This window comes from Oncorhynchus gorbuscha, linkage group LG21 (genome assembly GCF_021184085.1).
Source record: "Oncorhynchus gorbuscha isolate QuinsamMale2020 ecotype Even-year linkage group LG21, OgorEven_v1.0, whole genome shotgun sequence".
Taxonomy (NCBI): domain Eukaryota; kingdom Metazoa; phylum Chordata; class Actinopteri; order Salmoniformes; family Salmonidae; genus Oncorhynchus; species Oncorhynchus gorbuscha.
The window spans coordinates 56,793,781-56,811,296 of record NC_060193.1 but is presented as its reverse complement, the minus strand read 5'-3'; the positions used below and the strand labels follow the sequence as shown (position 1 = coordinate 56,811,296).

At 41.2% G+C, this 17,516-nt stretch overlaps 1 protein-coding gene across 3 annotated transcripts; it reads left to right on the top strand.

Moving 5' to 3' along the window:
* Positions 1 to 1,685: 1,685 nt before the first annotated feature.
* Positions 1,686 to 17,076, top strand: LOC124008126 (zinc finger and SCAN domain-containing protein 31-like). Of its 3 annotated transcripts, none has more exons than XM_046319134.1 (3): positions 1,686 to 2,212; positions 15,507 to 15,614; positions 15,738 to 17,076. In XM_046319134.1, the coding sequence occupies exons 1-3, from the start codon at positions 2,020 to 2,022 to the stop codon at positions 15,767 to 15,769; spliced, it is 333 nt and encodes a 110-aa protein (XP_046175090.1). In that variant the 5' UTR covers positions 1,686 to 2,019; the 3' UTR covers positions 15,770 to 17,076. The 3 variants fall into 3 exon arrangements, with proteins under 3 accessions (XP_046175090.1, XP_046175089.1, XP_046175088.1); XM_046319133.1 differs by having other exon boundaries at positions 15,507 to 15,621; XM_046319132.1 differs by lacking the exons at positions 15,507 to 15,614; positions 15,738 to 17,076 and adding an exon at positions 6,973 to 8,483.
* The last annotated feature ends 440 nt before the right edge of the window (positions 17,077 to 17,516 follow it).

Below are 17,516 nucleotides of genomic sequence, written 5' to 3'. Positions count from 1 at the left end.
CACATTTTGTTACGTTACAGCCTTGTTCTAAAAATGTATTTAAAAAAAAATATTTCCCTCAATCTACACAGAATACCCTATAATGACAAAGCAAAAACAGGTTTTTAGAAGTTTTTGCAAATGTTTAAATATATATATTTATTTCACATTTATATAAGATTCAGACCCGTTACTCAGTTGAATTACCTTTTGGCAGTGATTACAGCCTTGAGTCTTCCTGGTTATGACGCTACAAGCTTGACACACCTGTATTTGAGGAGTCTCTCCCATTCTCCTATGCAGATCCTCTCAGGCTCTGTCAGGTTGGATGGGGAGCGTCGCCGCACAGCTATTTTCAGGTCTCTCCAGAGATGTTCGATCGGGTTCAAGTCCGGGCTCTGGCTGGGCTAATCAAGGACATTCAGAGACTTGTCCCAAAGCCACTCCTGCATTGTCTTGGCTGTGTGCTTATGGTCGTTGTCCTGTTGGAAGGTGAACCTTCGCCCCAGTCTGAGGTCCTGAGTGCTCTGGAGCAGGTTTTCATCAAGGATCTCTGTACTTTGCTCCGTTCATCTTTCCCTCGATCCTGACTAGTGTCCCAGTCCCTGCTGCTGAAAAACATCCCCACAGCATAATGCTGCCACCACCATGCTTCACTGTAGGGATGGTGCCAGGCCAAACAGTGCAATCTTGGCTTCATCAGACCAGAGAATCTTGTTTCCTCATGGTCTAAGAGTCCTTTAGGTGCCTTTTGGCCAACTCCAAGCGGGCTGTCATGTGCCTTTTACTAAGGAGTGGCTTCCGTCTGGCCACTCTACCATAAAGGCCTGATTGGTGGAGTGCTGCAGAGATGGTTGTCCTTCTGGAAGGTTCTCCCATCTCCAGGTTAGTAAACTCGCTACAATCATGCAGTAATGTTACAGTGTACAGTCAGTAAGCAGTTTAGCACTGACACCGGTGGGGCCCAGTGGTAATAAATGAGTAAAACCAAAATCTTACCTTGCCTTGGAAGAGTTCCGGTGTTGTGTTGGATAGTCATAGCCAGCTAGCTAACATAACATCCCTCTGTTTGAGTAGGCTAAACTAGCTTGCTGCATTTGCTAGCTAAGCAAGTCAAACAAAGGAAATGACAGTCTCCCTCTTGCTTCTCCTTAATTTTGGAAGACATTAATAAATTGTTCAAAACTGTTCAACTATTGTCTTTCTCTCTCTTTGACTGAACTACTCACCACATATTATGTACTGCAGTGCTAGCTAGCTGTAACTTATGCTTTCAGTACTATATTAATTATCTGATCCTTTGAGTTGGTGGGCAACATGTCAGTTCATGCTGCAAGAGTTCTGATAGGTTGGTGGACATCCTCCAGAAGTTGTCATAATTACTGCGTAAGTCTATGGAAGGGGTTGAGAACCATGAACCTCCTCGGTTTTGTATTGAAGTCAATGTACCCTGAGGAGGACGGGAGCTCGCTGTCCTCCGGCTACACCATGGTGATACCCAACAGAGTACTGTTGAGGCTACTGTAGACCTTCAATGCAAGTGTCTTTTAATACATTATTTGGTGACGTGAATATATGTAGTAAAGTTTTATCTAAAAAGGATCACTTTTAATGTATTACTATTTTAATTTTTATAAAATTCACTGAGGATGATGGTCCTCCCCTTCCTCCTCTGAGGAGCCTCTACTGGTCCATTGTTGTCCAAAGGTTGCTACCAGCCGCTAAACTAGATGTCCCGTCCTTCCAGGATGTTGGCCTGAGGTAGGACTACATAGGTTTAAATAGTGGAATAGGGTGATGGTGTTGTAATGAGTGTAGGGTTAGATGGTACCATATTTGACCTTTTTCATGTAAAGTATAAAGGATTTATACCCCAGTCTAGTTGGTGGCGGTAATGCAACATTTATTGGATGCCAACCACTGTTATTAAACCTCATCGAAGAAGAAGACGACGAAGAACGCTAAGCAGAATCAAAGATAGAGGTTTCAACCAACATTTCTTTGATAAAGCGAAAAGCTACTTTCATAACCATTGCTAATATGTCAAAACTACAGATGTTGAATGTGTTCGTCACGGAGCGTTTGTCAGCGGCTGCTGTGGAGATATTCGGAGCCGTGGAGAAGACCGTAGCAGAGTATCAGGAAGAAATCTGCCGTTCCGCGGAGGAGAACGAGCGTTTACGCAGGCTGTTGGATTTGGTTAGCAAACCAGAGATAAAGTTACACAGAGCAGGTTCGTACAACATTCTGTTGTTGTAACGAGATTTGACTAGATTCATGTTTATTTTCGATTTTTTTTTACCGTTATTTTATCATGGAGTCATTCGTGTGCAGGGTTGCCAGGTCTAGCCAACATTTCTAGACAATGACTACTCAAAACCTGCCACAAGGCCTGAAAACTAGCCCCAATTTGGAGGGTTTCAGTAAAAGATTTGCCACGTTTATCCAGTAAACCCTTTTCCATAACGTTATCGAGCGAATTAAGAAGGAATATTCGCATCACGACGTAAGAATCTAAATGCGTTTTCCATGAAAATAATCATTATTCTGAGCTAACGTGATTGTAATTGAGGAATTTTAACATGTCGCAAGAGGAAAGACAAATCGCCCTTATTAAACTCGCCAGATCATTTTCAATCAACGGGTGTAGATTTAACTCGTTTGACTGCTATGATTGTAAATCAATCCCATTTGCGAATGTGTATAACTATACATAAATCCGACAGAAGATTTTGAGTGATGAAAGTTGGACAGAGGATCACAATCTCTGCTGCAAGACACACTTGGACGAACTTCAGGCTATTTTCTGTCAGTTGTGTCCTTACGTGCCAGCAGGGTTGGGTAGGTTACTTTCTAAATGTAATCCATTAGTTACTAGTTACCTTTCCAAAATGTAATCAGTAATTTAACTTTTGGATTACCCAAACTCAGTAATGTTATATGATTACATTCTGTCACGTTCCCCTTAAGAGGCATTATTAAAAGACAAAAATGTATGTTTACTTTATTTGACTGTTGAGCCACATCTATTGCAGAATAAAACAATGTTACATTAAACATAGCTGGCCATATATGGATGTTAAATTTTACTTTATAGGGTTGATTATGTAGGCTTCTGACCATTCTCTTTCTACTATATATAATAATATGATTCAATTATATCTTTACATTAAAAACCAAAGTCTTTCAGAATTCCAGTCATTCCAATAAATGCTATACACCTTGATCTTCAAGAATAGGACTTGGAAATATGTGTAACCGATGTGAAATGGCTAGCTAGTTCGCGGTGGTGGCGCTAATAGTGTTTCAGTCGGTGACGTAACTCGCTCTGAGACCTAGAAGTAGTGGTTCCCCTTTACAGTGTTTGTTTACATGTACAATGTTTTAGAAACATTGGAGTAAAACAAGCTTATATTTTGGGTTCTCGTGGAATGTGACAGTTGAACGAAGCTCATGAGGCATTTATAAGTTATATTCTTCAAGAATCAATTGATCAATTGAGATATATACAGGACCAGTCAAAAAGTTTGGACACACCTACTCATTCAAGGGTTTTTATTTTCTACGTTGTAGAATAATAGTGAAGACATAACTAAGAAATAACATATGGAATCATGTAGTAACCAAAAAAGTGTTAGACAAAGTAGCCACCCTTTGCCTTGATGACAGCTTTGCATATGCTTAGTATTCTCTCAACCAGCTTCACCTGGAATGCTTTTCCAACAGTCTTGAAGGAGTTCCCACATATGCTGAGCACTTTCCTTCACTCTTCGGTCCAACTCATCCCAAACCAGGTCTGGTGATTGTGGAGGCCAGGTCATCTGATGCATCTGATGGTTACAACATTATTCCATATGTGTTATTTAATAGCTTTGACGTCTTCACTATAATTCTACAATTTAGAAAATAGTTTAAAAAAATATAAAAAACTAGAATGGGGAGATGTGTCCAAACTTTTGACTGGTACTGTATATTTATAATTTATAAGTCCAAAAATGGATTGCCACTTTTAAGTCTATCAAAAGTGTGCAAGTTTGAGCATGTGTATCATGTATTTTCAATGCTGATTTGAATGCCATTGAGAACAGAAGTGTACAAAAAAAATCTGCAAACATACTTTCTGAATTTAACAGTAATCCTCAAAGTAATCACCTAGTTTTTCAAAAGTATGTGTATCCGATTACAATATATTTGCTGGTAACGTATTACAGTTACCGTTTTGTTGTAATCCCTTACATGTTACGGATGAGATGTAATCCGTTACTCCTCAACCCGTTGTGCCAGACTTCAAACCATTATAAAAGGCCTATTTGCGATATTGGATTGTCATTTCAATAGGCATAGGCTACTGACAAACATCTGGGTTTATGATTGTAATTAATCTTTGTCATGGTTTGGTTAGCTAGATGCAGGTAGCCTATAGCCCCTGATAGGCAAGATGTAAAGTGAACTTGCTTAGTTCAAATTGACAGACTCGTTTATTCAACAGCGATTTTGGGGTAAGAAGTGCTTGTTGCCCAATAGCCTGCTGGAATAGGCTACTAAGGGGTCGTAATTTCAATCACTGAATAACATATTCATATGGATATGAACTAATATGCTTGTCAACAACAGCCAGTGTTAATTATTTTTTTTACCTGTAGCCTATTCTGACTGATTCAACAGTCAATCTAATGCTACAGTAGCCTACAAAGCCATAGAAATGAGTACTTTACTTGATGTCTAACATATGTCATTCTCCACATTTTAATGTCAGTTTTTTATTGTGGAATTTTCCCGGAGAGGGAGTTCCATAACTGCCATTTCAAATGTCCACTTGAGACTCAAGAACTGCTGCTGTCACACCTCCTTCCGCCCCTCCCCATCACTCATTCAGTAACAGCCCCCCTCACTGCCTGATAGTCAGCAGCAACCGGTCACAGTAAAATGTATATATATATTTTTTTTTTTCAAGAAATGCGATGGTGACCGCAGTGCAGAGTAGGCCAAAAGTGGACAAAAAACCTGCAGCCCAAGCACAATTCACCCGCAACATCGTTTTCCAAGTAGCCCAAATTTCGGGGAAACCCACGGGCATGGCAACCCTGCTCATGTGACACGTTGTGATATGTTTAAAGAAAGAGGCTATACGAACACGCCTTGTTCCCAAATTGATGACGTATGTTTCGCAGTTGATATTCGAGTGGAGACGAATGGATTCGGTTCAGTCAGTCATCCTGGTGATACTAGTTTATGCTGGCTAGTTGTCACAGCAGCATTGCGCTAGTTTAAACGTGTAAAAGACAGTGAGGTTTATTTCGATGGGCGAGGGAGAAATAACTTGTGGTATTGGTCACCATCTGGATATCACCCTGATATGTCAATTAGCTAACGTATCGACAAACTCGATCCATTGGAATACTGCGTTACTTGATCTTATTTCAAAGAGCGCTCCGTTAGCCACGCCCCAGGACATTGCTTGACATTTTGCAGTGAGACACGTTTTAATAGGAAGAAACACCTCTCAATTTAAAAATGGGTCGGTGACGTCACTCTCTGAGACCTTGAAGGAGTTGTTCCCCTTGCTCTGCAAGGGCCGCGGCTTTTGTGGAGCGAGGGGGAACGATGCTTCGAGGGTGACTGTTGTCGATGTGTGCAGTCTGTCCTTCACTCTTGATTGCCAAGCACTGCTGTCCTGCAGTAGGGAGAGGGACGTAGCTAGATAGTCTAGCCAATTGCCAATATCAGGCCAGAGTGACAGCTAAAGCACATTTATTGTAGTGATTTTCACCGAAAATGTACAACTGCGACATAAAAAAATCAACAATGGAATGAAGTCCCAACTTCGGCAAACAAGTTTACAATTCTCGACAGGTTACGTGGGTACAGTAAGGATGTGGCGTGACTGTAAACATATTTGATATCAAGCATCTCAATCACGTCGCGTGATTTCGCATAGGTTGTTTGGTGACCCGTTACAAAATAGAACTAGCTAGCTGAGGAGGACGAATGACTGAACCGAATCCGTTCATCCCCACTCAACTCTCTGCACGACATACGTCATCAATTTTGGGCACCAGGCTGGTTTGTATAGTCTCTCCCATGCTAAAGAGCTTCGTCTCTTCCTCGGTCGTCACTAGATACCACAGCCACAAAGTCATACATCCCTCCTATTTCTAACATGTATCTTCATAAAATGTGATTTTAAACTTAACCACACTGCTAACTTTATGCCTAATCTTACGAAAGGTTAAATAAAAAAATATCAAAAAGCACATCTTAGCCAATTTTGACTTTGTGGCTGTGGAAACCCTTTCTCTCTGGTTATAAGCACCCTCGAACGAAACTCTGGTTCACCAACATTGCTTTGTATAAATCACGTGCTGGGGGAGCGGCTCTAAGGATATTCCTGACCCGTAAACGAAAAACCAAAATCTAAAACCAACCCTTACCTTAACCCTAACCAAACCATTAACCTTAACACTGAACTTAAACTAATTTTAAACTAATTCTGAAATAAAATACATTTTTGCAGATCAGGAGTGCCCTTATAGTCTTTTCTGTGCTGTTTAGTGTAGACTAGTCAACAAAGTCTTATTTTTGAGCACAGAGGGGGCTTCCAAACAACATTTCTGATACTTTATTAAAGCTGAAATATGTCATTTGTTTGGCCAACTGATCAAATTTACATAGAAATGTAGTTATAGATCTGTCATTCTCATTGAAAGCAAGTCTAAGAAGTGGTAGATCTGTTCTAAATGTGTTAATTCTCTGCTTCCCATTCTTAAGTTTAGTTTTTTACTTTCAGTTTTTTACACCAGCTGAAAATACAATATGTTTGGTTATGGAAAATATATTTCACAGCAGTTTAGATGGTACAATGATTCACTACACTATACTTGCTTGTTTTGTCACAAACTGAAATAAGGCAAACTATTAGAATTTTAGCAACCAGGAAATGACTGAGCGATTTATGCATAGTGCACCTGTTTAAGATATATTGTTTCCCTCCAGACTTCCAGGTACTGACTCCCGCCGTTTACCCTGAGCAACTTAACTGTAAGCAGGAGTGGAGCCCCAGTCTGGGGCAGGAGGACCCAGAACCCACACAGATTAAAGAGGAACAACAGGAGTTCAGACTCAGTCAGGAGGACTCACCTCAGCCCTCACATCTTTACCAAAACCAAACTGTGGATGACGGAGAGAGGGGTATTCTACCTATCATCATAACTGAAGAGATCAAAACAGAAGCTGATGGAGAGGGCTACATAGTACCAGAACCAACCAGTGATCAGCCCCACTCAGTTCATCCAGACTGCTCTGCTGCAGTGGAGAAACCATATCGGTGTCAACAATGTGACAAAAGCTTCACACGTAAGGGACACTTGACCATCCATTCAAAGATACACACAGGAGAGAAATCTTATCTGTGCAAACAATGTGACAAAAGCTTCATCCAGAAAGGCGACTTGGACAGACATACTAGGGTACACACAGGAGATAATCCATATCAGTGCAAACAATGTGGCAAGATGTTTAACCAGAAAGGAAGCTTGACCATCCATTCAAGGATACACACAGGGGAGAAACCTTATCAGTGCAAAGACTGTGACAAATCCTTCAACCAGAAGATGGAATTGATATTGCATATGAGAGTTCACACAGGGGAGAGACCATTTAATTGTCCTGTATGCAAGAAAGGTTACATGGCATTAAGCTATTTAAGACTTCATCAGCGTGTTCACTCCGGGGAGAAACCTTACCAGTGCAAAGAATGTGGAAAATGCTTTGGTTATAAAGGAAGCTTGAAGTCTCATATGAGCACTCACACAAAAGTTTCAGCCTGAAGTGAGAACAACAAATGATTTCTCACTTGAATTTCTTGTTATATCCAACTTGGAAATAATTTATGTTCTATTTTCTGGCATTTGACAACTAAACAAATGTTGTTATGTGAGAGGAGTGATAAAACATCATTCAGTATCAGATTCGTAAGCTCATTTTAGCTCTTACTTTTTTTGGATACCTACTGGCCAGGACGATGAGGGAATTTGACCATGCTGGCCCGGCTGAAACGTGATTGCATCCTTTTTGAAACCAGGCTGCCTCACAGGCATGAGCCACTCCTCCCTCACCGCTTTTGCCTGGTCACATGACAGGCCATAGTCCGGTGCACCGCGTTTCAGCCTAATCAAACTCCTGCACTGCTGGCTTCAGGAAGTCGTCACAGCTGTGTCTAGCAGAGCACACACTTGGATTCCTAAACAACAGGAGTTCATATTCAATTGTTTAACAATGACATACAGGATATTTGGGCCACTATCTGTACTTCTGTCTGCATGTTAGAATATTGAAGTAGCCTATTATGTCTTTGTTGACTATATAATGCAGCAAATATAGATCAGCTTTAATATTGTAGACAGATTGTGGCTTTCAATGTAATTGTCTGCATCATTTCCCCCATATATATACATATATCTATATATATATATTTACATTTTATTATTTTCCCCTAACCCTACCATCCCTCCCCTAATTGGAGTAAACTAAACTTAATGGACAACAACACTTAGGTTTCTACTTCCATCTTATATATACACTATATACATTTTACGGATACAGTATATTTTACAATAGTTATCTTTTGTTTGTTTTTAGTCCCTTCCTTCAGCAACCCTCAACCCCTCCCATATATCTCTGAACACCATCCAATGTTGATTTCTATTTGCCATATGTTTTCCAACTCTGCTGTTTCACATATGTTCTGAAACTCTACACATTTTACGGACACTATATTTGACATGAGTTATCTTGTTATTTTTAGTCTTCAACTCCACTCAACCCCTCCCATCTATCTCTGAACATCAGAAAGTTTGGATTTCTATTTTCCAGACCAAAGGACAGATTTCCACCGGTCTAATGTCCGTTGCTCGTGTTTCTTGGTCCAAGCAAGTCTCTTCTTCTTATTGGTGTCCTTTAGTAGTGGTTTCTTTTCAGCAATCGACCATGAAGGCCTGGTTCATGCAGCCTCCTCTGAACAGTTGATGTTGAGATGTGTCTGTTACATGAACTCTGAAGCATTTATTTGGGCTGCAATTTCTGAGGCTGGTAACTCTAATGAACTTGGGTCTTCCTTTCCTGTGGCAGTCCTCATGAGAGCAAGTTTCATCATAGCGCTTGATGGTTTTTGCTACTGCACTTGAAGAAACATTCAAAGTTTTAGAAATTTTCCAGATTGACTGACCTTCATGTAATGATGGACTGTCATTTTTTCTTTGCTTATTTGAGCTGTTCTTGCCATAATATGGACTTGGTATTTTACCAAATAGGGCTATCTTTTGTATACCACCCCTACCTTGTCACAACACAACTGATTGGCTCAAACACATTAAGAATGAAAGACATTCCACAAATGAACTTTTAACAAGGTACACCTGTTAATTGAAATGCATTCCAGGTGACTACCTCATGAAGCTGGTTGAGAGAATGCCAAGAGTGTGGAAAGATGTCATCAAGGCAAAGGATGGCTACTTTGAAGAATCTCAAACATATTTTGATTTGTTTAACACTTTTTTGGTTACTACACGATTCCATGTGTTAATTCATAGTTTTGATGTCTTCACTATTATTCTACAATGTAGAAAATAGTAAAACGGTGTGTCCAAATGTTTGACTGGTGCTGTAATATATATATATATATATATATATATATATATATATATATATAAATAAAACATTCTATTGGTTGCAAGAATTTTGTATAATAATTAAAAATGAAAAACACTTGAATAGGCCGTCATTTGGTGTATTCGTACATCAAAAATCTCTTCCCAACTATTTTGCAATATGGCTATTTTTTAATATGACAGCGGTTATTTCTTTGGTCCTTAAATGAAACTGGTATACTTCTTTTCTTTATCATAATTTTCGTTAACTAATTCTGGTCTTTAATTCAGGGCCGATAGGCAGGTTTCTTTCTCCCCCCTTCCACTTGCCTCTTCCATTTTTGCATTAATGCTGCAATTAGTTGGGTGTAATTTTGGGTAGAGCAGACATTTCCATATATTTGTGTTAGCTGCATGTGTGACAACTCCACTAGTCCTGTCTATGATATCATTTACAAAGATTATACAGATGTAAAAAAATAAATCTCCAAAATCATGATTTTCTAATCAATTAGTATATTTGAGTTGAACTGTTATTTATTGTAATATTTGTTCTGTCTTTTCTGGTGGATTAAACTGAAATTGCAACCAACTTTCTACAGCTTGTTTTAAAAGTAGAGATATTTTGGAGATTTAAATTTTAAATAACCAAAAGTGAGAGGTTGTAATCTGAATAAAGGGGAAAGGGCCCTTCTTGAACATGGGTGAGACATTCTTACTAATCTGCTAGAAAACCAGTTTGGATTTAAGTATAACTTTGTATGACTGAAGCCTTTAGTGAGAGGTCGAATGCTTTAATATTTAATCATTTCTGCCCTCCGAGTTCATATTCATTATTTCAATAGGCCCGTTTAATTTAGTCTGGTTTATCGTTCCAAATAAAATGGAATATTTTTTGTTCATATAATTTAAACAAGTCACTAGGTGTAGGCAAGGCCATAAGTAAACTAGGACATGACTAAAGAGTTAATCACGGGACTTTTCCACAAATATGCAGGTATTTTCCTTTCCATGGTAGCAAGATCTTATCTATTTTTACTAACTTTCTATTAAAATGTATTGTAGAGAGAATTTCTTTCTTTCGGGATATGAAAACAGTATGTTCTCCAACCCTAACCACTCAGCCCCTACCCAGATGGTCATGCGCCATCGCAATCTTCGCTCTCTCTATCCCACTACTCTCTGCTCTTCTATCCTATCATCTCTCCCTTCTGCTAAATCCTTCTCCCCCTGATTCTGCCTCTTCGACCCCACTCTCCTCCCTTTCCACATCCTATGACTCACACTGTCCCCTTTCCTCCCGACCGTGTTGGCCCTGTCCTCCTGCTCCGTGGCTGAGTGACTCATTGCGAGCTTACAGAGCAGGACTGCAGCCAGCTTAGCAAAAATGTAGGAAAACTAAACTTCTGGAGGACCTATCATCCTTTCACTCCCACCGCTCTACCTTCTCTTCCTCTGTATCCACTGCTAAAGCCACTTTCTACCACTCTAAATTTCAAGCTTCCTCTGAAACTTTTTCACCTTCTCCTCCCTCCATCCCTCACTCCCCCTTCCTCTCTACGGACGACCCCATACCCTTCTTCAGACCCTCTCTGGAGACCTTCTCCCATTCCTCACTTCCCTCGTCAACTCATCCCTGACCACTGGCTGCGTCCCCTCTGACTGCAAAATGGCCTGAGTTGCTGACCTCCTCAAGAAACCAACACTCGACTCATCTGACATCAAAAACTAGACCTGTATCTCTTCTTTCTTTTCTTTCCATAACATTTGAGCTTGCGGTCTCTGATCAACTTTCTTGTTATCTCCCTCAGAATGATCTTCTTGACCCTTAGCAGTCAGGCTTATTCTCCGAGTCATGGAGGCTCTCCCCACTGCCAAAGCTGACTCTCTTTCCACTGCCTTAGACACCGTGAACCATCAGATCCTCCTCTCCACCCTCTCAGGGCTGGGTGTCTCAGGCTTTGCACACCCTTGGATTGCATCCTACCTGGCAGGCCGCTCTTACCAGGTGACGTGGAGAGGATCTGTGTCTGCACCACGTGCTCTCACTAATGGTGTCCCCCAGGGCCCAGTTCTAGGCCCTCCCCTCTATTGGTTGTGGAAATTCTAACCAGAAAAGAAGACAGAGACTAGATTCCTCAAAACACCTTATTTTATTATAAGATTTGCAATAATGGAGCAGGTGCAACAGTCAAGAGCCCAACAAACAACAGTTGGTTCGCACCCTTTATAGGAAAATACAACCTCTTGTCTATGTGGCATTTTAGCAGGGTTGTGAGATCATGGTGGGAGCATAGTGTATAAACAAGTGATAATGCCAGTTTTGTTACTCCTTTCTGCAGATAAAATTGTCGCTGCTGCTCAAGCTAGCCTCTGTGCTCTTCATATCTCCACACAGCTGTGCCCTTGAAAGATGGGAAAAGAACAGGATGGCCCAAAAAACGGGGCACTCAGACGGCCCTTTTGTCAACTACTGTTTGTGTGGAAGTATGTGCGTAGGATACCTACTGTTTGTGTGGAAGTATGTGCGTAGGATACCTACTGTTTGTGTGGAAGTATGTGCGTAGGATACCTACTGTTTGTGTGGAAGTATGTGCGTAGGATACTTACTGTTTGTGTGGAAGTATGTGCGTAGGATACCTACTGTTTGTGTGGAAGTATGTGCGTAGGATACCTACTGTTTGTGTGGAAGTATGTGCACATCTATAAAATGGATGTCTTTGTATAATGGACTTTAGAACGTTCTCTGAATAAACTGTACTATCTTTTTGCATAAGCTGAGTCTTTGACTAATTATTGTTAAACCCATGGTCTTGCAGATCTCAGGGATTGGTCAAAGCTATTGATTGTCAGTTATTATCATTGGGATTGAAAATTCTCATGACAGTTACATATTTAACCTTCGTTATGTAGCACTATATTGGATCACTCCAAAATGGTATCACAATACAAGATTAATCGGTAAACTATGTAAGGGCCAGACAGAGAACAAAGTCCCATAGAACTGGGGCTGTGCTTTGGCAAAGTGGGTGGGGTTATATCCTTCCTGTTTGGCCCTGTCCGGGGGTGTCCTCGGATGGGGCCACAGTGTCTCCTGACCCCTCCTGTCTCAGCCTCCAGTATTTATGCTGCAGTAGTCTATGTGTCGGGGGGCTAGGGTCAGTTTGTTATATCTGGAGTACTTCTCCTGTCCTATTCGGTGTCCTGTGTGAATCTAAGTGTGCGTTCTCTAATTCTCTCCTCCTCTTTCTTTCTCTCTCTCGGAGGACCTGAGCCCTAGGACCATGCCCCAGCACTACCTGACATGATGACTCCTTGCTGTCCCCAGTCCACCTGACCGTGCTGCTGCCCCAGTTTCAATTGTTCTACCTTATTATTATTCGACCATGCTGGTCATTTATGAACATTTTAACATCTTGGCCATGCATGTTCTGTTATAATCTCCACCCGGCACAGCCAGAAGAGGACTGGCCACCCCACATAGCCTGGTTCCTCTCTAGGTTTCTTCCTAGGTTTTGGCCATTCTAGGGAGTTTTTCCTAGCCACCGTGCTTCTACACCTGCATTGCTTGCTGTTTGGGGTTTTAGGCTGGGTTTCTGTACAGCACTTTGAGATATCAGCTGATGTACGAAGGGCTATATAAATACATTTGATTTGATTTGAACTGAGCTCAGGGCAGTCATAGTTGCTGTGTCCCTCCGTCCCCACTCAGGGAAGAGGAGGCAACACCCAGCACAGCCGTCCCAACCTTATTGGCGGGGGTAACATTGACTCAATTGTACCTAGAAAAAGTGCTATACGATGCCCAACTGGCCGAGGCGAAAATGTAATTGAGGGGAAACTCCTCAGAGCAGGGCCCACCATGTAGCTACTCCTCTAATAGAATACGCTACTACAACAGAGGTCAGAGGCTGGCTGTCCAGCCAATATACTGCAGTAATAGTGTCCACAATCCAATGTGAGTCTTTAGGCTCTGTAGGCTCTGTCCCAGAACTCTCTCACTATAGAAAACGAATAGCTAATCAGACTGTCGTATTGCCTGTGTAATGTAAGTGTCCAAGGTTCTGGCCGGGCACAGCACACACTTGGGGAAAAACACCCATCTCACGAAGGGGCATAACAGTGCATTTGGAAAGTATTCAGACGCTTTTCCACATTTTGACATGTTACAGCCTTTCTCTAAAATTGATTAAATCACATTTTCCTCCTCAATCTACACACAATACCTGATAATGACAATTCTAAAACACTTATGTAAATGTATTTAAAAAATAAAACATAAATACCTTATTTACATAAGTATTCACACCCTTTGCTATGAGACTCAAAATTGAGCTCAGGTGCATCTTGTTTCCATTGATCATCCTAGAGATGTTTCTACAACTTGATTGGAGTCCACCTGTGGTAAATTCAATTGATTGGACACAGTTGACAGTGCATGTCGGAGGAAAAACCAAGCCGTGAGGTTGAAGGAATTGTCCGTAGAGCTCCAAGACGAGTCGAGGCACAGATCTGGGGATGGATGCCAAAAACTTTCTGCAGCACTGAACATAGTTGCCTCCATTATTCTTAAATGGAAGAAGTTTGAAACCACCAAGACTCTTCCTAAAGCTGGCTGCCTGGCCAAACTGAGAACATGGGGGAGAAGGGCCTTGTCAGCACTCCACCAATCATGCCTTTATGTGGCCAGACAGAAGCCACTCCTCAGTAAAAGGCACATGACAGCCCGCTTGAAGTTTGCCAAAAGGCACCTAAAGGACTCTCAGACCATGAGAAACAAGATTCTCTGGTCTGATGAAACCAAGATTGAACTCTTTGGCCTGAATGCCAAGTGTCACATCTGGAGGAAACCTGGCACCATCCCTACGGTGAAGCATGGTGGTGGCAGCATCATGCTGTGGGCATGTGTTTCAGCGGCAGTAACTGGGAGACTAGTCAGGATCGAGGGGAAGATGAATGAAGCAAAGTACAGAGACATCCTTGATAAAAACCTGCTCCGGAGTGCTCAGGACCTCAGACTGGGGTGAAGGTTCACCTTCCATCAGGACCTCAGCCCCTAAGCACACAACATAGACAATGCAGGAGTTGCTTCGGGGAATGTCCTTGAGTGGCCCAGCCAGAGCCCGGATTTGAACCCGATCGAACATCTCTGGAGTGTCCTGAAAATAGCTGTGCAGTGACGCTCTCCAGAGCTTGAGAGGATCTGCAGAGAAGAATAGGAGAATCTCCCTAAATACAGGTGTGCCAAGCTTCATAACCAAGATAACTCGAGGATGTAATCGCTGCCAAAGGTGCTTCAGCAAAGTCCTGAATAATGGGTCTGAATACTTATGTAAATGTGATATTTCAACATTTTAAACAAACCTGTTTTTGCTTTGTCATTATGGGCTATTGTGTGTAGATTGAGGGGGGGGGGGGACAATTTCATCCATTATAGAATATGGCTGTAACATAACAAAATGTGGAAAAAGTCAAGGGGTCTGAATACTTTGAATGCACCGTACAAGTTTTGCTCAAAGCAGCCAACTAAAGTAATGTAGTTAACGTAAGTTCAATTACAAAGGCTGGTCTGAGTGCATTTCCTGTTTCATTCAGTAGTACAGCACAATTCACAGTTGCATTTCATCATGGGTACAGTGGGAATTTATATCTGTGATGTTTAAATTATGTCTTACCACCAGAGCGAGAAAGTACATCACTTCCAGCAGATCTCTTGCTGAGGGTGGCGTTGACCATGCACTGCTTCTCGTGGGGTGAACCTGATGTTCCGCATATCATGTCTATGTGTTTAACATGGGGAAAAGGGGACACAGTCAAAATTGATGCATCTACAAATTCACTGTTTTACACAATATTGTATCATATTTGATGAGTTGTCTACAGGCTTGTCCTGCTGTAGTCTCCACAACCGGATCACACTGGCACGGGATGTCCATGCACTGGATGGACTGAGGGATCCACTCCTGTTGGACTGGAAAACAAAGAGACATGGTCAGTGGTGGGTATTTTTCAATGCTGTATCACCATATTTATCTGGACAAAAAACACATTGTTTCTCATACTCAACACCCAATCCTCATGCCTTATTATTGTTTCTTGTTTCCCAATCAACAGTCTGGATCTTCATCTTCTGCCATGGTGGATGAGCTACCTTTTCTGGTAAATACAGGGCCTTTTCTCTTTCCCACCGGAAAAGGGCAGCTACAGACCCAAGTGTTGTCACTGGGTTTCCGGTCCATCCCACCTGAAAGACAACAAAAGTTACTTTTACCAGCTAGCTAAATTGATTGCTGAAATGATATCCACATTAAAATACCATAACCCACAGACTTGACTATAGTAACAGTAAAATAGACTGGGCTTTGGTCTATCTTTACATCTAAAATCATACTATGTGGATGGGATATTTCTGCTGAGATGAAGGAATTATCTGGAATGCTCAACTAGATGATCAGGACAGTCTAGGTTACTATTTGCCAGAAGAGGTGAAGTATTGCAATGAGATATACAACTGATTCTAATTCTCAAGAGGAAAGTTAAAACCTTCAGCCATACGGTCACTGAAGAGGACCAACAGTGATTGGGGGATTGTCTGAAAGGTACTGACATGCAGGGATAATAACATAAGGATTTTGGGCACTGGCCTGCAGACCAAGATTTCTTCAGTCAGGTCCTAAATCTGTGGCCTGCGATGTTTACAAAGAAACATTTTCAATAAAGAGGTCACAACATTCATTATGCTATTATATGCTAGTTTTCTTTTTTTCTTTTACTTGTAAGGAGGGTAATGTGCATTGTACTTGTAACTACAGGCAGTGGTTATCTATACTGAAAAAAATCTAAACGCAACATGTAAAGTGTTGGTCCCATGTTTCATGAGCTGAAATTAAAGATCCTTGAAAAGGTTATTTCCCTCAAATGTTGTGCACAAATTTGTTTACACCTTGTGTTGGAGAAAATAAGAGGCCACTAAAATGTGCAGTTTGTCACACAATGCCACAGATGTCTCAAGTTGAGAGAGCGTGCAATTGGCATGTTGAATACAGGAATGTCCACCAGAGCTGTTGCCAGAGAATTGAATGTTAATTTCTCTACCATAAGCCGACTCCAACGTCTATTTAGAGAATTTGGCAGTACATCCAACCAGCCTCACAATCGCAGAACATGTGAAATCACACCAGCCAAGGACATCCACATCCAGCTTCTTCACCTGTGGGATCATCTGAGACCCGCCACCTGGACAGCTGATGAACTTGAGTATTTCTATTTGTAATAAAGCCCTTTTGTGGGGAAAAACTCATTCTGATTCGCTGGGCCTGGTGATGCCAAGAATGCCAAGAGTGTGCAAAGCTAAGTCAAGGCAAAGTGTGGCTACTTTGAATAATCTCAAATATATTTTGATTTGTTTAAAACTCTTTTGGTTACTACATGATTCCATGTGTTATTTCATAGTTTTGATGTCTTCACTATTCTACAATGTAGAAAATAAGAAAAATTAAAAACCCTTGAATGAGTAGGTGTGTCCAAACTTGTCTTGTATATTAACCTGTATTTACTCCACAAAAATTAAACACTAATTAGCTACTAATGTGGCTTTCATAAAGAACTACAATTCACTATGGGAAAAATGAATGGTGGAAAGGCGATTGGAACCATTTCTCTGTTTGACCACTAGATTTGATGGGTATTATGATACCTCCACTGTGGGGCTCTATTGCAACTTTAATTAGAAGGTACTAACAGACAAGGCAAAGGCATGAATAAAACGGCGTCTTGGGACCCACATTGAAACTGAGGGCAAAACTCTGCTTTGTCCAGATAATGGGCTGGATCCAATAACTGGTTTTCTAATTAAATGCTCCAAAACAGCAGGTGGCGCTAATGTAATGCAGT

What these genes read in the sequence shown, in the direction of transcription:
- LOC124008126 (XM_046319132.1), top strand. Translation starts at nt 2,020, where the DNA reads ATGTCAAAACTACAGATGTTGAATGTGTTCGTCACGGAGCGTTTGTCA. An exon ending in GATAAAGTTACACAGAGCAG is followed by an intron (nt 2,213 to 6,972) that starts GTTCGTACAACA and finishes GTTTCCCTCCAG; the next exon opens with ACTTCCAGGTACTGACTCCC.